The sequence below is a fragment of the Rhinatrema bivittatum genome, chromosome 6 (genome assembly GCF_901001135.1).
Source record: "Rhinatrema bivittatum chromosome 6, aRhiBiv1.1, whole genome shotgun sequence".
Taxonomy (NCBI): Eukaryota; Metazoa; Chordata; class Amphibia; order Gymnophiona; family Rhinatrematidae; genus Rhinatrema; species Rhinatrema bivittatum.
Genome location: NC_042620.1, coordinates 327683418 through 327707373, shown reverse-complemented (window position 1 = coordinate 327707373; position 23956 = coordinate 327683418). Strand labels below are relative to the sequence as shown.

Sequence of the window (23956 nt, the reverse complement as noted above, 5' to 3'; positions counted from 1 at the left end):
ACGAGGCAACAAGGCCACACACGGAAGCCGACTCCCTCCCTTCGTAATCACAAGAGAGGACATGGTTGAACGTGGAGCATTTCATTTAGAAGTAGTGAGACTGATTAGACATTTCCTGTAAAAGATCAAAAACCTGACTTGTTGAATACACTAGCAATAAATACTTCTGATCATAGGCAGGGCCCAAGCATCATGTTTTTGGGACCAGTACAAACCTGGAAGGCAGACAGGTGCACACAGCACTGTACATTTGTAAAATTTCAAGAATTGTTTAAAAAAACAAAAAATGTTTTAATTCTGAAATGACCTTCCTTCTACGTTGCTGTTTTGTAACTTTTGGGTTGTTGGTCTTAAGAATGGTGTTATCCAGTTGATGTTTTGGGGTTTTTTTTGTTGTTCTAACATTGCTGCAAACATAAATAGAACAAGTCACTTTAAAGCTTGTTGCTTTCACTTTTTTTCATAGTAAAATCATGTATTATTTCCCAAAAGTAAATCTTCTCTTGCAAGTTCACACTTGAAAGACAAAACAGCAAAGGTGGCTTAACCTGTCCTGTAGGAGAAAGCCTGCAGTCTTTCCGCTTCAGCCACGGTCGCTGGCAGCAAGCAGAAGTCAGTAGGACTAGGTACAAGTCCCTGAAAATTAGTTGCTTTTGTTTTTTTGGTAAATCTCATTTGCTAAGATAAAGGGGGGAGGGAGATAAGTTCATTATCTTCTCCAAAAGTAGATTTGAAGCTTTCTTTTTTTTCCCACCTGGCCGTTTTCTCCAGTCCCTTTCTCTTCAAGTGCAGGGCTGCAGTCTAGCACCAGGAACCTTCATTTGTAAGTATCCAGGGATTTTTTCCCATATTTTACACTGCCCTGCTCCAGCCAGAAGGGCCCTGAGCTGGCCAGTAATTCCCTGTTCAGGATGCTGCTGGCAGTACCCTCACTTTCCAGAGAGGTTTTCGTTTAGTTTTTCCTCCTGTTAATAGGGTTGTAGTCTGGGCTTCCTCTGGATCCCCTGAGTCTTTGCAGAGTGTGCTCTTTTGTCACCCACTGCCGAGCCCTTGCTCAGTTAAACATCTGAAGTAAAGATCTTCAGTTGCACCTGTAAATGCTCAGTCCCGTGATGTCTGCTTTTTAATCTTGCCTGTGACATTTTCCTGTGTGTTGTTTGCAGGGAAGACAGAGCCGTTGCTATTACAAATCGACCTGTCCTCCGAAACCCCATCAGAGCCTCGGGACGCTTCACCATGCAAGGCGGGACCGCTCCCATTGAAATCCTCGCCGGCGCATGAGAAGCAGGAGGCGAAGGCTCCGTCCAAGTGCTTCATTCAGGTCACGGGCATGACCTGTGCCTCGTGCGTGGCGAACATTGAAAGGAATCTGAGGGGAGAAGATGGTGAGAATGCAGTTCAAATAATTGCCTGTGGAAAAAGTTCAGCGATGGTGGTTGTAGGGGCTCGAGAGAGAAATGGGTGGTCCCCACACAAAATAAGTGTAAAGCTTTTTTCTCTTGCGTCTGTGCTAGTTTGCATCAGTACTGACGGCCATGGCCTTTCCTCTCTCCTGCTTCCCTGCAGCCCTGTCCCCCAGCTTTGCATGTAATTGCCCATGGCTTCCGCTCGCTGGCTCATTATCCCTGCTCTTGGACTACCGGCCTTCCAGGCCACTCTTGCCTTCCTCCAGCCTGCTCCACGATGTGCATGCACAAATCAGTGAGCCGCTGCCACGTTTAACGCCATTCGCTTCTGCTTTCTCGCTTTTGGATACGCCCGAGATGTTTTCACATTTGATGATCGGTTTATCCGAGTAATAGGCGCGGCACATTCCAGAGTGATTTCGGGGGAGTAAAGAAGCTTTTGGACCATGTAAGGCGATGGTCCGAAAACTGCCTTCCCTGAATGCAGCTAAAAGTGTGTGTGCGCTGTTTCACAAGACATGGAGAGAGGAGGCCTGTGCAGCTCGGGGGAGGGGAAAGTATTCTTATTATAACCACACGTCCGCGGCGCTGTACAGAGACGCACAGGGTTTGATTCTTAAAGCCCTGTTTGTGAGTGTAAAAGGATGCAGGGAACCTGGTTTTGTGGGAGTTGTTACGATCCGGGGGGGAGGGGCAGAGTTGGGAATTACATGCATACTCTTTAAAATAAAAAATGGTGTTACACCACCCAAGTTACGCCTTGCCTGGAGCGGTGATTTGTGCACGCACTTGGCCAATTAACCTGAGGATTTTGAAGAAGTAAATTTCTGAGATTTTACCGCTGTTCAGGCTGTTATAAAAATGACCAGCAGAATGGACAGGCCCTCCTCCTAGGACAGACACAAACAGAGGCTGAAAAGGATGAATAGGTGGGAATAGATTAAGAATATTAATTGAGTATCATTAAATAGAAAGAGATGCAGGTAGAAAGCACAAAGCTCCTGCTTCAGAATGCAGAGCAAGCAGTGATTGGTCCTTGGGTTAAAGTCAATCGGGCCAGGACTTGAATGTAGCAGAGTTTAAGACCCAAAAGCAGGTCCTTAAAAGTGGGTCCACCGTTGGGATGTAATCTAATTCAGTACATCAGCAAGAAACCAGGCCCCCACCCCTCTAAAAACCTATCTAAGGAAGACGGGTGGACACTGCTGGTGGCATAAAACTCGACGAGTAGGCACATTTTAAATTGGCTCCTTTTATACCCAGAAATTTAGGAACAGTATGAAGCCAGTCTTTCTAGCTGTTTGCTCCTTACACAGGTTAAGCGACACATGGTTTGATCTACCGAATCCGTTTAAGAGTATCTGGAGCGCTGCTTGTGGCAGCTCCCTTTATCTTACAGGGTGAAATGGGGCTATGTTTACAGAATAAGCGAGATATGGTTTGATTTATCGAATCACTGCTTGTGGCAGCTCCCTTTTGTCTTACAGGGTGAAATGGGGCTGCGTTTACAGAATAAGCGAGATATGGTTTATACCGAATCACTGCTTGTGGCAGCTCCCTTTTGTCTTACAGGGTGAAATGGGGCTGCGTTTACAGAATAAGCGAGATATGGTTTATACCGAATCACTGCTTGTGGCAGCTCCCTTTATCTTACAGGGTGAAATGGGGCTGCGTTTACAGAATAAGCGAGATATGGTTTGATTTATCGAATCACTGCTTGTGGCAGCTCCCTTTATCTTACAGGGTGATATGGGGCTGTGTTTACAGAATAAGCGAGATATGGCTTGATTTATCGAATCACTGCTTGTGGCAGCTCCCTTTATCTTACAGGGTGATATGGGGCTGCGTTTACAGAATAAGCGAGATATGGTTTGATTTACCGAATCACTGCTTGTGGCAGCTCCCTTTATCTTACAGGGTGATATGGGGCTGCGTTTACAGAATAAGCGAGATATGGTTTATACCGAATCACTGCTTGTGGCAGCTCCCTTTATCTTACAGGGTGATATGGGGCTGCGTTTACAGAATAAGCGAGATATGGTTTATACCGAATCACTGCTTGTGGCAGCTCCCTTTATCTTACAGGGTGATATGGGGCTGCGTTTACAGAATAAGCGAGATATGGTTTGATTTATCGAATCGCTGCTTGTGGCAGCTCCCTTTATCTTACAGGGTGATATGGGGCTGTGTTTACAGAATAAGCGAGATATGGTTTATACCGAATCACTGCTTGTGGCAGCTCCCTTTATCTTACAGGGTGAAATGGGGCTGCGTTTACAGAATAAGCGAGATATGGTTTATACCGAATCACTGCTTGTGGCAGCTCCCTTTATCTTACAGGGTGAAATGGGGCTGCGTTTACAGAATAAGCGAGATATGGTTTGATTTATCGAATCACTGCTTGTGGCAGCTCCCTTTATCTTACAGGGTGATATGGGGCTGTGTTTACAGAATAAGCGAGATATGGTTTGATTTATCGAATCACTGCTTGTGGCAGCTCCCTTTATCTTACAGGGTGATATGGGGCTGCGTTTACAGAATAAGCGAGATATGGTTTGATTTACCGAATCACTGCTTGTGGCAGCTCCCTTTATCTTACAGGGTGATATGGGGCTGCGTTTACAGAATAAGCGAGATATGGTTTATACCGAATCACTGCTTGTGGCAGCTCCCTTTATCTTACAGGGTGATATGGGGCTGCGTTTACAGAATAAGTGAGATATGGTTTATACCGAATCACTGCTTGTGGCAGCTCCCTTTATCTTACAGGGTGATATGGGGCTGCGATTACAGAATAAGCTGTGCCGAGGGCCGGCCACTCCTTTTCCCCCTCCAGTAACCCTGCCTATTTTGCGCTGCATTTCTAGGAATATATTCTGTCCTGGTGGCGCTGATGGCAGGGAAGGCAGAAGTCCGATTCGATCCTGCAGTCATTCGCCCGCCTGCCGTAGCAGAGCTAATACAAGAGCTGGGGTTCGGGGCCACGGTGCTGGAGAACTACAACGAAGGAAATGGGGTCCTAGAACTTGTTGTAAGTATGATTACTTTTTGGCTTGGCGGGATTAGATTTTGGCACGCACCTTTTCCTTGGTAGCTGAAGGCGAGTTGCTTTCGGGTTTCTGTGCGCGCATGATATAAAATCCGGGGGACGCGCACACGGGGGGGGGGGGGGGATTATGCATCCCGGCCTTCCACAGTTTCCTACCCCCTACCCTAACCTTCCTTTCCCCTCCCCTCTCCTCCCCACCCTTTAAATCTACCCTCTGAACTACAGGCAGTGGCGTGTCAGAAGCCGTTCCTCCGGATGACTCCGGGTACGTTACAACTTCGTACCGTTCCATCCTTCTTGTCCAAGGTAGTCTTGGAGTTTTATTTGAATCGGTCCATTTCGTTGCCATCCCTAGATAGGCACAAGGTCGCGGAAAAATACCGCCTCCATCATTTAAAGGCTGAAGAGGTTAGGACTGTTCAGCTTGGAGAAGAGACGGCTGAGGGGGGATATGATAGAGGTGTTTAAGATCATGAGAGGTCTTGAACGAGTAGATGTAAATCAGTTATTTACACTTTCAGATAATAGAAGGACTAGGGGGCACTCCATGAAGTTAGCAAGTAGCACATTTAAGACTAATCGGAGAAAATTCTTTTTCACTCAATGCACAATAAAGCTCTGGAATTTGTTGCCAGAGGATGTGGTTAGTGCAATTAGTGTAGCTGGGTTCAAAAAAGGTTTGGATAAGTTCTTGGCGGAGAAGTCCATTGTTTATTTATTTAGGGCTTTTTTATACCGACACTCATGATACCAATCATATCGTATCAGTTTACAATAAACAGCGGTGCAATAACATTAACATCAACGTGCACAATAGGCGAAGAGAGAAAAAGTGAATGAAAGTTACAATAAAACAGGGGCACTTGAACTGGGAGGAGGAAAAGCCAGAGTCATAGCTAACATAGAAATAAATAATATCTAGTCTCAGAAATAAATAATATCTAGACATATACTTAGGACTATAATAATCACTTGTAGTCAGGACTGACTATTATCAAATATATACATGACATCCTCTACTTAGGGCTGTGGAATATCAAATGTTCCTGACTAAATAGTATTAGTTCATAAAACTCAGGACTGATTAATATAACGTCAGAAGCCATGTCAGGGATGGGGAACGTCCACTGGTGGACCAAGGTGAGTTGTAGCAGTTAGGGAGGTCATAGATCAGGGAAGGCTTGTAGGAATAGCCAAGTCTTGAGTTTCTTTCTGAATGTCTGCGTGCAAGGTTCTTGTCTAAGGTCTGTGGGCATGTTATTCCAGATGGTTGGCGCTGCTGTCGAGAAGGCTCGGTCTTTGGTGGATGAGAGGTGTGTGAATTTGGCTGGGGGTGTGTGTAGCGTACCTTTCTATGCTTCTCTGATGGGTCTGGAAGAGAAGTGTAGCGTGAGTGGGTAGTGTAAATCGATGGGTGTTCTGTTGTAGATAGCTTTATGGATGATGGTGAGACACTTGTGTAGAATTCTGAAGTTTACTGGGAGCCAATGTAGGTTTTTCAGGATAGGTGTGATGTGGTCTCTTCTATTGGAGTTTGTTAAAATTCTGGCAGCCGAATTTTGTAGCATCTGAAGCGGTTTGGTGGAGGAAGCGGGAAGGCCTAGCAGAATGGAATTGCAGTAATCTAATTTGGAGAATATAATGGCCTGGAGTACCGATCTGAAGTCTTGAAAATCAGTAGCGGTTTGAGTCTTTTTAGTACCTGAAGTTTGAAGAAGCAGTCTTTGGTTGTGTTGGTGATGAACTTTTTTAGATTTAGCTGGTTATCAATTATAACTCCGAGGTCTCTTGCTTGGTTGACCAGGGTGTTGGTGTGACTTGTGTGTAGGCTATCTTTGTGGTTGAGAGATATAAGGAGCATTTCTGCCTTGACGTGTTGAGCACAAGGTTTAAGGTAGTAAGGAGGTCGTTGATTACTTGGAGGCAGTTGTCCCAGAATTTCAGTGTTTTTGTAAGGGATTCGGTTATAGGGATCAGGATTTGGACATCGTCGGCGTAAAGATAGTGTTTGAGTTTAAGATTCGTAAGCAGCTGGCAAAGGGGGAGAAGGTATAGGTTGAATAGTGTAGGAGACAGAGAGGAGCCCTGTGGAACACCTCTTGTAGTGTTGATGAGCAGAGATTCCTTGTTGTTGATCTTTACTTTGTAGCCTCTGTTCGTGAGAAAGGAGTCGAACCATTTGAAAGCCGTACCTGTTATCCCGATGTCCGAAAGTCATTTAAGGAGAGTGGAATGATTCACCATGTCGAATGCTGCCGAGATGTCGAGGAGTATTAGCAGGAAGGAGTGCCCGGAGTCCATACCCATGATGAGATGGTCTGTGAGGGAGATGAGGAGGGATTCGGTGCTTAGAGCTTTGCGAAATCCATATTGCAATGAATGGAGAATGTTGTGATTTTCCAGGTATTCTGATAATTGGGTGTTGACTATTTTTTCTATGATCTTTGCTAGAAAAGGTAGATTGGAAATAGGTCGGAAGTTGTTGGGTTCTCTAGGATCTAGATTTGCTTTCTTATTAATCAAGTTTACTTAGGGAATAGCCACTGCTATTAATTGCATCAGTAGAATGGGATCTTCTTAGTGTTTGGGTAATTGCCAGGTACTTGTGACCTGGTTTGGCCTCTGTTGGAAACAGGATGATGGCTTGATGGACCCTTGGTCTGTCCCAGCATGGCAATTTCTTATGTCAGTAGGCTTTTGGTGCGATATCTGGAAGTTTCAAAACCGGCCTGCAAGACAGATCACTTGTTTGTTCTTCACAGTGGAAGGAGGCAGGGCAAACCAGCTTCACGGGTTACCATAGCTCGCTGGATCAAGGAGGTGGTCACGGGAGCCTATGTGTAGGCTGGAAAGCCATTACCTTTTCAGGTTAAAGCTCATTCCACTAGAGCTCAGGCGGTCTCATGGGCGGAAGCTAGGCTGCTGTCTCCCATCGACAACTGCAGAGTGGCGACGTGGTCCTCCTTACCTTCTTCGCCTGGACGTTGAGGCCCGAGAGGATGCAGCCTTTGCAAGGGCGGTGTTAACCGGACTGTGGGCAGCCTCCCACTCTGTTCGGGAGTAGGTTTGGTACATCCCATTGGTCCTGAGTCCGTCTGCTACACGCTAGGAAATGGAGAAATTACTTACCTGATAAATTTCATTCTCCTTAGTGTAGACAAATGGACTCAGCATCCTGCCCATGGCTGCCCAAGAACGGTGCCAAGGAATCGCCCATGAAATGAATATCAATTCCAAGAGATTATGGGTAAGCTGGCGTCCAATCCCTAGATCAGGACATCTGTAATCTTGCTGGGATTCGGTGAGTGATTGGTTGAGTACAGTTACGGTTATCCGTTTTTAGTCAAGTTGGTTTTAATCAAGTTCTAATCAAGCTTGTTCAATAGTTTGTCCACAATGACTTTTGAAGAGAATACTGAAGCGGTGTATCTAGGGTGGCATCCACTTTGAAACCTGACTCCGTCTCCATCTGCTAGCAGGGGAGCACATAACCCAATGGTCCTGAGTCCATCTGTCTACAGTAAGGAAAACTAAATTGTCAGGTAAGGTATTTCTCCTTAATGGCCCTTCCAGTCTGCCCATCCTTAGAGATCCCCTGTATTTATTCTATGCTTTCTTGAATTCACATACTATTTTGTCTCCACCACTTTCACTGGGAGGCTGTTCCATGCATCCACCACCCTTACTGTAAAGGAATATCTCCTAATATTACTCCTGAATCTACCCCCTTTCAACTTCATCCTACGGCTCCTCATTCTAGTTCCTCCTTTCCATTGTAAAAGGTTCACCTCCTGTGCATGGGAAACCTTTGAGATGTTTGAATGTCTCCTATCTTCTTGCCTTTCCTCTAGGGTGTATATGTTTAGATCTTTAAGTCTATCCCCATATGCTTTAGAGCATACGCTACTGACCATCTGGACCGGCTCCATCCTGTTTATATCCTTCTGAAGGTGGGGTCTCCAGAATTGTACTCAGTATTCCAAATGAGGTCTCACTAGGGACCTGTACAGAGGTAATGTCACCTTCCCTTTTCTGCTGACCATTCCTGTCCTTGTGCAGCCAAGCATCTTTCTGGTTTTTACTGTCACTTTACCCAACTGCTTGGCCTCCTTAAGATCATCAGATACAGTCACCCCCAGATCCCACTCTTCCTCTGAGCTTAGAAGACTTATCACCTCCAATACTGTACCTTCCCTTGGGTTTTTGCATTCTAAATGTATTACTTTACAGTTTTTAGCATTAAATCTTAGCTGCCAGACCTTTAGACCACTCCTCAAGCTTCGCTAGATCCCTCCTCATATTTTCCACTCCTTTCTGGCTGTCCACCCTGTTACAGATTTTGGTATCAACGGCAAAAAGACAACTCTCTTCCAACAACCCTTCCATTGTGTTGCTCACAAAAAATGTTGAAAAGAACTGGTCTGAGGAACACCAGTAGTAACCCCCCCCAACCTCTGAAAAAGCTCCATTTACCTTTACACTTTGTCACTTCCCAGTCAGCCAGTTTCTGACCCATTCAGTCACTCCAGGATCCATTCTAAGGCTGACACTTTATAATGCTTCTGTGCAGAACCATGTCGAAGGCCTTGCTGAAATCCAAGTGTACTGCGTCTAGCGCTCTTCATTGAGAGTTTATTTTTACTGCAGTTGGCGACCACTATGCCAAATTTTAATGTTATGGTCTAAAGATAAATTCTATTTTTTATGTTGCACTGTCATTTTTTCAATGTCTGTTGAAAAGGTGGAATGTTCTGCTAGCGTTTTGGAATTGCTGCTGTGTTGACCGCCGTGGCATTTTCACTCCCGTTTGTGTTTTTTGCTTGGAGCAGGTGCGGGGAATGAGCTGCGCCTCCTGCGTGCATAAAATCGAGTCCACCCTAATGAAAACCAAAGGCGTGCTGTACAGCTCGGTCGCCCTTGCAACGAACAAGGCGCACGTCAAGTACGACCCGGAGATTGTCGGCCCTCGAGACATTATGAAAATATTAAAGGTAGCTATTTAAAAAGTGATTTTTCTTGCTTTGCCCTTGGCTGCTTATTATTAGGGCTAATAGGCTTATTGTTGTCTGTGCTTTTCCAGTCGGCGCCGTAATTTTTCCTAATTTAAGCATTTTTATGGCTGTACCTCATCACTACTTTTGGGGTGTAATTCTAGACTTAACTGTGCAGATCCACTGCGGGCAGTCCTGGCAGCACCTGAGGTCTTATGCACAGGTGATTCTGGACCTAACCTGCCTCAGCATTTCTCAGTTGCTGATTGAGATATGGAAATTGCAGTCTAAATTTAGTAAGCAAAATACACAGGGCTCTGGATAGTAATGCACTTGCGACTTTTTTCTCATATGATTTAATAAAGACCTTAGGTTTTTATACAAGATCAAAACAACCTATCATTTTAAGTGACATAGCAGCTCAAGAGAGAAAGAAACTGTTTTTACTTGCCTGAATTTTAATTCTTCGTCATCCAGCCAGACCAGTCCAGATGAACGGGTTATGCACTCCAACCAGTAGATGGAGACAGAGATCAACAGGCTCACTAATGTTATTCCTTATAAACATCTCTGCTGTTTATAAGGAATAAATTAGCATTCACTATTTCCAGCAGATGGTAGGCAAGCATCCCATTCTGTGGGCTGAAATCTGTAGATGATGATGTTAGGGGACTTACTCCCATGATGAAAGCAGAATATTCCCTCCCTCGGTTGAGTGTGGTCCTGGACCTGTTTGGATCAATTTAGGCAGCTCCTGCAGTGACTGATAAGGTTTCCTTTCTTTGACTGAGCAATGACAGGACTGGAGGTCTCCAGTGGCAGGTAGGACCTGGGTTTAATTTTGTCTTTTTACCCAGTTCTCCCTCTTCTGCCCCTCTCTGCTTGCTGTACCTCTTCTGCTTTCTAAATTTACATTTTCATTTTGGTTCTTGGTGAGCTCCTGTCTCTTTAAGAAAGAGATGAGTTGAGCCTGTGCTTGGTCTCCAATGGATAATAAAGTATTTATTATATTTGTTTCCTGCGCCCTTCAGTGGTTTGGGGTGAGGTACAATGTCACATGCATGCAAACCACAAGACAATAAGGCTATGTCAAAAATTAACAAAATAAAATAGCCAAACAATTTGCTTGGCATAGGCTCTGAAAGTGAGACAAAGGAAAAAGGAAGCAGCGTATGAGGTTAAATGGCTCTTAAGTTGGGGAGTCAAATGCTTTTTTAGAAAAAAAAAAAGTTAAAGTGCCTTTTTAAAGGCCTTAGATTCCTTAATGCTGCAAGTTTCACAGTGGAGGACCTGCTGTCAAAAAGCCCCTTCCATGGGTCCCGGATACGTGTGCGCCCCTGGGAGATGGGATGTCAAGAAGGTTCTGATTAGATGAGGAGAGGTAACACTGTACAACAGCTTTGTGAATTATAACTGCTAGCTTATATTTATTTATTTATTTTATTTATTTAAAATTTTTATATACCGGCATTCGGGTTGCAAACACATCATGCCGGTTTACATATAACAGGGGTGTACAAATCTGTAACGTATGGGAAGCCAATGTGATGCAACGTATCACAATGTGATCTGTAACGTATGGAAAACGTATTGAAATCTGTAACGTATGGGAAGCCAATGTGATGCAAGCATAATGTGCTCGTGTGTTCCAGTGCCTGGGAGGACTCGTGCAGCTGTGTTCTGAATGATTTGTAAAGATTGTACAGTATATGCCTGTAAGTGACACCTGAGAATGAGTGATTAAAGGATTTTCCGTCTCCTTCCTTCCCAGTTTCAACAACCTAGTTATATTGTATCTTTTTATTTCCTCGACACTGGTTAAAAGAAAGTTATTGCACCCCTTGTTATATGTAAACCGGCATGATATGATTGTATCATGAATGCCGGTATAGAAAAGCTTTAAATAAATAAATAAATAAATAGTGCAGAAGTCAGTAGGGTCGAGGAGATGGCACAGCATGCATAGAAGCCGATGTAATAAGACCCGTGGCAAAACAGGCATTAGTTATGTGTGGGTTTTGATCACCTCGCGCGGCTGACGATGCCTTGGCGGGATGTAAAAAAAATTAAAAAAATTGTGCATTTGATCTCTTTGGACCTGGTGGAAGATTCTTCTGGAGTGGGATGTGAAGATAATCATCAGTGCTTCCTGAGGTTTGTTGTGCTGGATCACCATTTTTGATTTCAGGCTTTGTCCCTTTGTGCTAGCAACAGCCCTGAGAACCTTTTCGAAGGTGATGGTGGTAGTTGTCGCAACGTTACGCAAGGAAGGTATTTTGGTACTCTCTGTCCAGACGATTGGCTGATAAGAGCAAAGTCCTTTCGGGAGAGTGTTTCGCCTTCTCAGCAAGTTATCCAGTTCTTGCATTGTCCATTTTTTCCAAGAGCAATCTTCAGCTATCTCAGACACTGGATTATCTGGGAGCTCAGATATGAAGATGGGTCGTGTACTAAAGGAAGAAAGAGCACAGACGTTGTGTGGCCAGAGCAGAGCAATGGAGACTGCCAGATGTGAGAGTGTGCAGATTTAACAGCTGAAAGAGAGAAGCTCGTTCATCCAAGGTTGATGCCTTAGTTCAGATGTTGTACGTTTTTTCTCCTTGGCCCATGATAGGCAGACTGCTTCAAGAGATTGCTGGGCACGCAGGACTGGTGTTACTGATTGCTCCAGTCTGGCCTGCAGATCTCCAGTGTCTTCTGTGAAACAGCCCTCTAAGGCACTGGTTTCTTTCTCTGGAAACAATGCATGCAAATTTGTCATGCATATTCATTGTAGATACCCTGAAATCCTGACTGGTTGGGGGACCCCCAGGACAGGTTTGGGAACCTCTGCTCTAAGGCTTCCGCCTCACAAGGAGTTACTTTACCAGAATCTGTTTCTCGAGGGCTTGAATTGATTTTCTCTTATGGTTTGGCCCTTGAGAGTATTATGTTCAGCAGTCCGCGGGCTAACCCTGCAAACTGCCACCCTCACCTCTCTGGCTGGGCCCCCCAACCCAGCGACACGCCATCAGAACTCAACGTGTCAGGGCATTGCTCCTCTTCATGGTGACTTGCCACTGGCTCACTGTGCATCAGGATGCTGCCAGCTTCCTCCTGCCGCGCTCCTTCTTAGACGAGCGTGCGGCTAACACTGATACATTCAAAGGGCCAATGGTGGGAAGAGCCCTGTGGTGCCTCTCGAAGACCTCACTCAGTCAGGGATATAAAAGGCCCTCAACCTCTTTCATCACCTCGGCATCAGGTCCACCTCCTCCACAGTAGAGCATGTTGCTTCCAGCAGTCTTGTCTTCGATTCTTCAGTCCAGTCTGTCTTCAGTTGTCCAGTTTATCTTCTGTCTTCATCTGCTTGTCTCCAGCATGGTTCCTGCTGTGCTTGCCCTGGCCTTCCTGCCCTGCCTATCTGTCCCGTATCTTCTCCTTCGACCTGGTACTGACCTCAGCCTGTTCCTGGTTAAGCTTGACTGCTCCCTTCCTCTGACCATCACCCAGACCTTAAACTTGCCTGATCTCCATCTGCCTATGACCCATGCTATCCAAGGACCACCACTTCTGCCATCAGCAGAGACCCCACCTAAGATCTACCAGCCCTGGGACTCAAAGGCTCCAACCTGAGGGGAACAAGGGCTGATATAGGCGAAGCTCCAGCTGGGTCTCTTCATCTGACTCCACCTGCCGACACTGGGAACCTGCAGGTTGCATCAATCCTGCCTCAGTCCAAGGGTCCACAGATGCAACAGAGAGGGCATGATTAGTGAAGAAAGGTTATTCTCAGGCTGTGGTGGTTACACTCCTCCAGCTAGAATAATTTCCACTTCCTTGTCTTCTGTGCTGGTTTGGAGAGATTTTGAGGATTGGTGCTCTGGATGTCAGTGTGTTTCAGGGAATGTGCCAGTTCCATTAATTCTGGAAGTTTTGCAGGAAGGTCTCTCTAAGGACGTAGCGCTTAATACATTGAAGGTGCAAGTAGTGGTGCTCTCTTGCTCTAGGGGTTGTATGCAGTGTAGATCTGTCTTCTTATCCAAGTGACTGTTCTTGAGAGGCATGAGGCTTTGATATCTGAACTTAGTTTTGTCTTTCTTGGCAGGCCCATAGTTTTCTCCTTTTAAGGCTATTTCTTTAAGACGTCTTACATTGTAGATGTTCTTCCGAGTCACTGTTAGTTCGGCTTGGAAGATATCTGTCCTGCAAGAGCTTTCTTGCGGGGGAGCTTTTCTTATTGATTATAAAGAAAGGGTCCAGATTCATACAGTTCCCTCCTTCCTTCCAAACGTAGGTTTCTTTGCCTTCCTTTAGTAGACAGGCATATTCTGAAGACTTCGCTCTTCTTCTTCACCCTTTGGACTTGAGGAAACATCTTGAAGATATTTCAAGGTCGCTAGCGTTTTCAGACAGTCTCTTTGTTTGCGGGAAAGGTGAAGCAGCCACTCTAGCTACGAGCTGGATTCAAGAGCTATTTATAGCAGTCTATGTGGATTCTGGCACTTCCTTTCTGAAGTAGGCATGGGCTCATTCCGCTAGGGCGCGGAGTTGCAGAGATCGGTAAAGTAGCAACTTGGTCGTCAATGCATACCCATTTTTTTTTTTTAAGCATTACCAGCTAGAGAGGAAGCTTCCTTTGCCTCGGCAGTTTTGCAAAAGGTTTGGGCAGCATCCCGCCCTGTTAGAAGTAGCTTAGGTACGTCCAGTTCGTCTGGACTGGTCTGACTGGATGAAGAAGGTGAAATGACTTCTTACCTGATAATTTCCTTTCCTTGAATACAGTTAGACCAGTCCAGGTCCTTTCCTATGCTGCTGGTATCTTCAGTGCATTCATATGTTTGCTGCTGTGCAGAGGATTATTTTTGCAGGCAGGTAAGCACAGTTGGGACACAGATTGGAAGCCTAAACTTCATTGCACTTCATTCTTTATTTACTATTGGAAACGTTTTCTTCCTTTTTGCTTCCTTGTTCTTCTGGAAGTCCACTAGTTAAAAAAACAAAACAGTAATATGTTTGATAATTAATGGTGTTGAGATTCAGAGTAAGCTTGTTACAGGAATACTGGCAGGCTGGGGTCAGCACAGATGTATATAAGGGGTGACATCTGCAAGTCTGTTGATCTCTGTCTCCATCTGGTGGCTGATGTGCATAACCCATTCATCTGGGCTAGTCTGACTATTCAAGGAAAGGAAATTATTGGGTAAGAAGTAATTTCACCTTTTATTTTCAGTATGTGCTTTTGTATATTCAAAAAAATTACTGCAGGATCATCCTCAGTATCTTAAGATTAACTATTGGGTGAAAGGGCTGAATCCTTTACTAGTATAATTTGTGTACCTATAATGATTTGTTTGTAGAGAGAACATATGAAAATGTGGTGTTTGTTTTCCCCTTCTAGGATTTAGGCTATGAAACATCTTTAGTTAAGAAGGACAGATCAGCAAGCCATCTAGACCATCGACAGGAAATAAGACAGTGAGTGGTGGTTCTGTAGCATGCAAAACCCAAACTTAAAAACCAAACACACATCTAGAGCCCAGCCTTAAAAATGTAGAATTAAGAAAATTCTGTACATTTTGTGTTAGATCTTTATAGTAAGATGGATAATGTGTATGTTGTGAAAAGAAAACAAAACCCAAATGCACAGGAGAAATACAGCCTGAATGAAAAGAAAAGGGTCATATTGCAGTATTTTAAAGAAGTTTCTCTACTTAGCTGGCTCAAAATGTTGGTTCATCCGGTGCGTTCTTTGAGAACACACGGTGTTAAAACAGAGCTCCACTGTACACACTCAGAAGGAGAAGATGGCTTTGTTAATAAAACGAAGTTATTTTCATAGTGGTGGCCACAGCCAGAAACCTTGTGTTGCCTCTCCAGCTGCAGTCTGGCCACTGCCGAGCCTATGCCTGCAGGCTCCTGTATCGACTCCGTGCTTGCTGCAAAGGGGAGCTGGGCCTGCCGTTTGACGACGTACAGTGCTGCATTGTAGCCCTAAATGCCATCTTGAGAGCATTTCATCGGCGTCGCCTGTTTGAGATAGCTAACGTTAATGATTATTAAGTGCTCTTTAAAGATGATCTTGCATTTGTATATCTGGTGCTCCAGTAAACACATGCCGCATATACTCGTGTATAAGTCAATAAGTTAAAGTCTTAAAGTTCATCTTAAAAACACAGGGTCGCCCTATCCATGGGTCAATGCTAGCTTCCTCCTCCCCTGATGGTAATTATTCTATTCTAATGGCTGTCCCCGGTCTGTCCACCCGCGGGCTGAAGACACATCCGAAGCGGCCAGAAAGAGGCCGGTGGCAGTAGGACAGCTTTTCCTCCCCATCCCTTAACTCACCCCCACTACTAGCGGGAGGAGGACGGGCGTTGCAGCTGCTCAGGCGCCCAGGCTCCCTCCTCCCCTGCCAGGGCCTGATGGGCACGCCTAGAGCCAGGTGGTTCAAAGTGCGACCCTGGGACCCTGAGGGGAGGCGGGAGGACGCGCCTCAGCAGCTCCCATCATTCTGCTAGCAAGGGGGGGGTGAGCTAAGGGATCGGGAGGGGGTGCGGGGGAGAAGCTGTCTTGCCTGCAGGTGCACGAACCGGGGATGGCCATGGGGGGGGCGAGAGTGAGTGACCGGGGATAGCTCAGAGGTTTACCCTAGACTTATCTACAGGTCATGGCACATGTCTTAACTTTTCGGGTTGAAAACTCCCTCAGCTTGTACACGAATATATACAGTAACCCCTGAAACCCCTCGTGAGAAATGTTGAGTCAGTCGAGCAAGCTAGCAGACGTTGGTAAAGGCCAGGGCTGTATTTAAGACGTTGGCACCCATCGACAGAGGGCCATGGCAGCACCGCTTGGAAACTGTGCTGGCACGTGCCTCCTTTTTATCCTGGCAATTTGGCGCCCGAGGCAGTTGCCTCTCCCTAAATCCAAGCCAGGTAAAGACGTAGATAAAATATCTGCCCTTGCATAGAAATATAGATGGAAAGGCAACATTCAGAAAGAATAAATAGCAGGGGATGCCAGAGTGCAAGTCCTGAAGTGCATGTTATTACCTCCCAGGGAGCCGCTTCCCGGGGAGGTCTCAGCAGTTATTACCTCCCAGGGAGCCGCTTCCCGGGGAGGTCTCAGCAGTTATTACCTCCCAGGGAGCCGCTTCCCGGGGAGGTCACAGCAGTTATTACCTCCCAGGGAGCCGCTTCCCGGGGAGGTCTCAGCAGTCCGTGCAGCCTCTGGGGAGGGGTAGCGCGCTGGCCCTGGTCCCAGTTAGCAGAATCCCGGGGGGAGCTGGAACACGATTTCAGTCGGTTGTCACACACCTCATCGGCAGCACCGCGACTGTGACTTTTTGTACCCATCTTGAGGACGACTTCAGATGTTGCTTTTCGTGGGCCACCTTGTGAGAGAAGTGGATTTTTTTTTTTTTTTTTATAAACGCCAGTGACCAGTGTCGAACCCTGGGCGGAAATGACTTGCTTGCTGACGTTTTGTCGCACGTGGGTCACTCTAGCCAGCTTGAGCCGCCCTCGTACCCTGTAGGGAAGCACAGGGGGGAAGCTCCTCGGGGGAACTCCAGCTTTGGGGCTTCGCCCTGCTGGGAAGAAAAGCGAGGTTTGGGGATTTCCGTTCTGAAATATTGTGCATGGTTAAAAGCTCGATGAAGTCTCACAGGCTCTGGTTTTTTGGGTTTTTTTCTCCATTTTAAGGTGGAAAAGGTCCTTCCTGGTCAGCCTGTGTTTCTGTATCCCTGTAATGGGCTTGATGATTTACATGATGGCTATGGATAGCCATCAGCCGGTTCACCATCACAACATGAGCATGGAAGATATGGAAAAGTTTCACTCCTCCATGTTCCTGGAGCGCCAGCTTCTCCCAGGATTGTCTATCATGAACTTGGTGTCTTTTCTACTGTGTGTCCCTGTGCAGGCAAGTTACACATCCTGTGTGTTTTTATTTAATATATGGACGAGTCACACACATGATTTCATGTGAAGGTATGAGAATTTTGTATGTTGATGGGTTAAAGTTCTGCTGCAATAAATCAATGCCACTTTTAAACCGCAGGAACTTTGAAAAGGGGAAGTTTTCAAAGGCATTTACACGAGCAATTTATTGTTTTACTCACAGAAATTGCTGAATAACCTATATGCAGCGCCACAAAATGTCGTCTTTGAAGCCATTTAACACAAAATATGTACTAAGGGGTAATTTTCAAAAGGATTTACCCATGTAAATGTAACTACTATTCTAGCAATTTTCAAAAGCCATTTACACGCATGAAGTGCACTTACTGGAGTAAATCCTATGGACAATTCAGTGGCGTAATTTGTGGCAATTTTCCAAAGCCCACTTACACGGGTAAAGTGCATTTACACATGTGAAACCCATTTTTTAGGCCTGTAAATGCTTTTGAAAATCAGGCCCTGAGTGATGAATCTTTTAGTGTAAATAATTAAAACAGCCATGCATTTCTCTTGCATTGTTTGGTGCAGGTTCTAGGGGGCTGGTACTTCTACATCCAGGCCTACAGAGCACTGAGACACAAGACGGCTAACATGGACGTGCTGATTGTCCTGGCCACCACTATCGCCTTCGCCTACTCGCTCGTGATTCTCTTGGTCGCAATGTATGAGAGAGCCAAGGTCAACCCCATCACGTTCTTCGACACTCCTCCCATGCTCTTTGTCTTCATAGCGCTGGGCCGATGGCTGGAGCACGTGGCAAAGGTGAGCCTTCATGCGACAGGAGGGGACTGCAAGTCTCTCCCGAGATACAAAGATGATACAAGGACATTGTTTTAACAGAAAGGGACTAATGTAGAAATCATTTCACGTATTATTAAATGAAAGAAATAGATCTCAAGATAGCGAAACAGTGCGACAAGGTGGTGTAACTGGAGTCGGAGAGAGATGCAGGGCTGCATAGGAAGAGGCATAACAGAGTGGGAAATAAAAGGAGGTAATGCCTCTGTACAAGTTATTGGTGAGACCTCCCCTAGTGCATATCCAAAAGGATACAGAGGAGAGAGGCAGCTTAGGAAAGGGCTGCCAAAATAGTGCAGAGTCTGCACCAAACGTTCTAGGCTATGAGACAAAAGGATCGAAGAGGTCAATCTTCATAGGATTTCTCCAGCTAAGCTTTGGAGTTTGCAAGAGTAATCCCAAGGTTTTACATTTTTCCTCTGCTCTTCAGTTACATTTTATCTGGCAAATCATTGCTGCCACATAATTTACCCAGGTAAAAAAAAAAAAAATATAAAAATCTGGTGCTAGGGTCGTTCCCGGAACACAATTTCACTTTGGGCAATGCTGATAGTTCTGCAGTTAGCTCAGCAGGTCTTTGAATATGAACCTCCTGGGATAAGCACACAGGGTCTTCAGCCGTGGAGAGGGGTAAAGCCTGGGATAAGCACAGAGGATCCTCGGGGGGGGGTAAAGCCTGGGATAAGCACAGAGGATCCTCGGGGGGGGGGGGGGTAAAGCCTGGGATAAGTACAGAGGATCCTCGGGGGGGGGGGGGGGTAAAGCCTGGGATAAGCACGGAGGATCCTCGGGGGGGGGGGGGTAAAGCCTGGGATAAGCACAGAGGATCCTTAGCTGTGGGGGAGTGAGAGGTAAAGCCTGGGATAAGCACAGAGGATCCTTAGCTGTGAGGGAGGGAGGGGTAAAGCCTGGGATAAGCACAGAGGATCCTTAGCTGTGAGGGAGTGAGGGGTAAAGCCTGGGATAAGCACAGAGGATCCTTAGCTGTGAGGGAGTGAGGGGTAAAGCCTGGGATAAGCACAGAGGATCCTTAGCTGTGAGGGAGGGAGGGGTAAAGCCTGGGATAAGCACAGAGGATCCTTAGCTGTGGGGGAGGGAGGGGTAAAGCCTGGGATAAGCACAGAGGATCCTTAGCTGTGAGGGAGTGAGGGGTAAAGCCTGGGATAAGCACAGAGGATCCTTAGCTGTGAGGGAGGGAGGGGTAAAGCCTGGGATAAGCACAGAGGATCCTTAGCTGTGGGGGAGGGAGGGGTAAAGCCTGGGATAAGCACAGAGGATCCTCAGGGGGGTAAAGCCTGGGATAAGCACAGAGGATCCTTAGCTGTGAGGGAGTGAGGGGTAAAGCCTGGGATAAGCACGGAGGATCCTTAGCTGTGAGGGAGTGAGGGGTAAAGCCTGGGATAAGCACAGAGGATCCTTAGCTGTGGGGGAGTGAGGGGTAAAGCCTGGGATAAGCACAGAGGATCCTTAGCTGTGGGGGAGTGAGGGGTAAAGCCTGGGATAAGCACAGAGGATCCTTAGCTGTGAGGGAGTGAGAGGTAAAGCCTGGGATAAGCACAGAGGATCCTTAGCTGTGGGGCAGTGAGGGGTAAAGCCTGGGATAAGCACAGAGGATCCTTAGCTGTGGGGGAGTGAGGGGTAAAGCCTGGGATAAGCACAGAGGATCCTTAGCTGTGGGGGAGTGAGGGGTAAAGCCTGGGATAAGCACAGAGGATCCTTAGCTGTGGGGGAGTGAGAGGTAAAGCCTGGGATAAGCACAGAGGATCCTTAGCTGTGGGGGAGTGAGGGGTAAAGCTTGGGATAAGCACAGAGGATCCTTAGCTGTGAGGGGAGTGAGAGGTAAAGCCCGAGATAAGCACAGAGGATCCTTAGCTGTGGGGCAGTGAGGGGTAAAGCCTGGGATAAGCACGGAGGATCCTTAGCTGTGAGGGAGGGAGGGGTAAAGCCTGGGATAAGCACGGAGGATCCTTAGCTGTGGGGCAGTGAGGGGTAAAGCCTGGGATAAGCACGGAGGATCCTTAGCTGTGAGGGAGGGAGGGGTAAAGCCTGGGATAAGCACAGAGGATCCTTAGCTGTGGGGCAGTGAGGGGTAAAGCCTGGGATAAGCACGGAGGATCCTTAGCTGTGAGGGAGTGAGGGGTAAAGCCTGGGATAAGCACAGAGGATCCTTAGCTGTGAGGGGTAAAGCCTGGGATAAGCACGGAGGATCCTTAGCTGTGAGGGAGTGAGGGGTAAAGCCTGGGATAAGCACAGAGGATCCTTAGCTGTGAGGGGAGTGAGGGGTAAAGCCTGGGATAAGCACGGAGGATCCTTAGCTGTGAGGGAGTGAGGGATAAAGCCTGGGATAAGCACGGAGGATCCTTAGCTGTGAGGGAGTGAGGGGTAAAGCCTGGGATAAGCACGGAGGATCCTTAGCTGTGGGGGAGTGAGGGGTAAAGCCTGGGATAAGCACAGAGGATCCTTAGCTGTGAGGGAGGGAGGGGTAAAGCCTGGGATAAGCACAGAGGATCCTTAGCTGTGGGGGAGTGAGGGGTAAAGCCTGGGATAAGCACGGAGGATCCTTAGCTGTGGGGCAGTGAGGGGTAAAGCCTGGGATAAGCACAGAGGATCCTTAGCTGTGGAGAAGTGAGGGGTAAAGCCTGGGATAAGCACGGAGGATCCTTAGTTGACAAGATGTTAGAGGAAAGCCAGAGATCCGCTGGTGTCTATAGCACTGCACCGGGACTTAGATACCCTCTTGCCTCTTGTCTGCCTTCACAGTCTGTTTCTCTGGGTTTCTATGCTCATGTGCATTTTGGTTTGTCCTCTTTTATGACTCGATGAGAATCTTGAAATAAATGAACTTGTAAACTAAAACTATAACCACATTATTGCACATGGAATATTCATAAATTAGGAATATTCAGATGTATGGGCGGTAAAGTTCGCAATCCATTTTCCTGTTTTGATTCGAAGCAAAGCTAGAAAACCAGCCAAATAGAAATGTCATGTTTTACTGTCCGGAATGTTCCGGGCTTCAGTGTTTTATATCCTGCGAATCCATGTGACATTCAAGCGAATCATCTTTTGCCAAATGCTGTGAGTGCCCCTGGGCTTCTGTTCGGTTTTTTAGCTTTGTTTGTTGAAAAGTGTTTGATCTCAGCCGACAGTTGCTTATGTTTGCTAGAGGCTGGAGCTGAGAGAAACTTTCTTTGGAGAGAGAGCTTGGTTGAAAGGAAATTTCCAAGCACCCCAATAAAATTAGCAGGCAAGTGAAACATGAAGAAAATGTGCGTGCCAGGAGCAAGTGACGTCACCGCCGGGAATGGCTGCCTAAACCAGGAGCTCCTCACCCGACCGGTTTGCATCGGCCCCCATCGCGCTACCCCGAGCGATCCCTGAACAAAAGAATTGAAGCGGCGGGTTGTCACAACGTCAGAATGGCGGCCCAGAAGAAAAAAAAACTGACCGCCAGCGTTTTTCCTTTTCTCCCAGGACAAGCAGGATGGTAGTCCTCACATATGGGTGACATCACAGGATGGAGCCCAATCACGGAACACTTTTGTCAAAGTTTCTAGAACTTTGAATGGCCCCTACTGCAGCCAGCAGGGGTCCCCCTTCAGTCTTCTTTTTTCCGTGCAGCAGTAGCCACGCGGTTAAGGAGCTCCGCAGAGATTCCTGACAGGAATTTTCCTCACAGAATTACTAAAAAGTTTCATACCCCACAGGGGTCCCTCCTTTGAATTTTTGACTCCGCGGTACTCCGGTAAGTTTTTACCCGTTTTCGGTTCAATTCCCGTCGAGTTTTGCCCTCGCGGCCTACTGGCCGTCGAACGTACCGTGGCTCGAGTTTTTTCATGGCCATGGCGTCGGGGTTCCGTCGGTGCCTGGACTGTAATCGCACCATGTCCATCACAGACCCCCATAAAGTCTGTGTAATGTGTCTCGGATGTGAGCACGCTGTCCTGACCTGCACCAAATGTGCCCTAATGACACCCAAAGGTCGCAAGGCCAGAATGGAGAAGGTGGAACTTCTCTTCCGTGCTCAAACCCCAACGCCGTCGATTCAACAGGTAGTTTCCTCCCGCCAAGTGTGAAATGGCGCTTTGGTAGGGCAAGCAGGGGCCTCCCACCTTGAGGGGACCGTCCAGTCTAGACCAGGCAGGATATATTACCTGAGTAAACTCACGGCAGCCCGTCACGATAGAATGGCCCTCCAGAGGGACGCTTGGTCTCGCTATTCAACATGGAAGCTTGGTAATATGCCTGACTCAGTGGACTGAGAATCAATAACTGACCCTTCATATCCTTTTATCATACTTCTGTATCGCTAAAAGCATTGATTACCGGGGGGGGGGGAATCCATACGAAAGCAGTTTACTCAGGATTATGCTAACAGTTTCTTGTTCTGTCCCATTCCGAGGTGCTTTGTACTTCCTGTTGTTGTCTTGTGCCTGTGGTACTGTATTGCATCTCGCTGTTTTGTTCAGTTGAATGACTTCAATAAAAACTTCAATTACAAAAAAAACAAACAAACGTTTTCGCCAGTCGTCCTGCGTCATTGCCAGTGTTCCTGATTTATGTTTTTATACAGGGCAAAACATCTGAAGCCCTTTCCAGATTAATTTCACTGCAGGCCACAGAGGCGACGATAATAACCCGCACAGCTAACAACACCGTCGCGAGGTACGCACTTCATTCATTCATTCATTTATCTTACCCTTTCAGTTTTTGATAACTTCTTCAAGAGAACCGTATTCAGGGCGCTGGATGGGATTGGTATGGAGATGTTTTGCACGACGACGTCTTAGGCTTGTATTAAATTCTGGTCCGCGGTACGTAATACTGGTGTAAGAGCAGAGGGATGGCCCCCGTGACTCAGGCCGTAGCACTGCGTTCTGTGGCTCAGCAGAGGGGGGGGGGGAGAGCGACGCCATGAAGGCGACGATTACATAGTGAGAGGGAGGGAAGGAAGGCCGTGACCTGCTGGCCACGGACAGCACGGTCGTCCCTCCATGCACCGGGCTGACGAGGGTTACCAGGCATGGCCTCGAGCATGCTGTTTGCATTGGGGGAGGGGGTAGACACGCAGTGTGGGAGAGAATCGGGGGGGTGGGGTATAAACCTCACAAGAGTGGGACATCCAGAATGGTCCCCCAAAATCGGGGCACGGCGGGACCATTTTCTCTGCTTGCTGAAAGTCTCTCTCTCTCTCTCTCTTCCTCTCCCGTCTCCCTGTCCTGATTGGCGCCTCAGTGAGGATCAGGTGGATGTTGAGCTGGTCCAGCGAGGAGACCTTGTAAAAGTGGTGCCAGGAGCCAAGTTCCCTGTAGACGGGCGAGTTATCGAAGGACATTCTATGGTTGACGAATCCCTTATCACAGGCAAGGAGTTTCCACCACATTCGCTTTGCGCCTTCCACAGAGGTGGTAGTTTCTCCGTACTGAGGTCAGAGTGAATATTTATTTATTTTACTGGTACCGTGTCTGAAGAAATGTGCGACCTAGTCAAAAGCAGCGTCGTTGGGCCGGAAGTGGTGCCACCGCTGGACCAACCAGTGAGGGCTCCCCGCCCCCAGATTTGGAGAGGAAACCACCTATTCATTCCTGGGATTGGTCTCTCCAACCCAGGCCGGGCTCCCAGTATGGCTCTTGGGAATACTGGAAGTTTTATTCAGGAATTTCCTGTGCATTTATACCTTGAGCCTGTGAGAGTTCTCCAAATCGACTTCTTAAAAACAACATTTTTTATGGCCTGCTACTTCCTCCATTCTCCTGTTTTCTTCCAGCT

The 23956-nt window shown here is 46.9% G+C and overlaps 1 protein-coding gene across 2 annotated transcripts in view; it reads left to right on the top strand.

Annotated features, from left to right (window-relative positions):
- ATP7A (ATPase copper transporting alpha) overlaps positions 1-23956 on the top strand; it is an 88577-nt gene that overhangs the window by 36095 nt on the left and 28526 nt on the right. For both annotated transcript variants that reach the window (XM_029607643.1, XM_029607644.1), the window contains 8 exons: positions 1164-1385; positions 4274-4437; positions 9285-9446; positions 14827-14903; positions 17132-17351; positions 17918-18151; positions 22761-22852; positions 23423-23550. In XM_029607643.1, the coding sequence (XP_029463503.1) occupies positions 1164-1385; positions 4274-4437; positions 9285-9446; positions 14827-14903; positions 17132-17351; positions 17918-18151; positions 22761-22852; positions 23423-23550 (1299 nt within the window). The remainder of the gene's footprint in view (positions 1-1163; positions 1386-4273; positions 4438-9284; positions 9447-14826; positions 14904-17131; positions 17352-17917; positions 18152-22760; positions 22853-23422; positions 23551-23956) is intronic.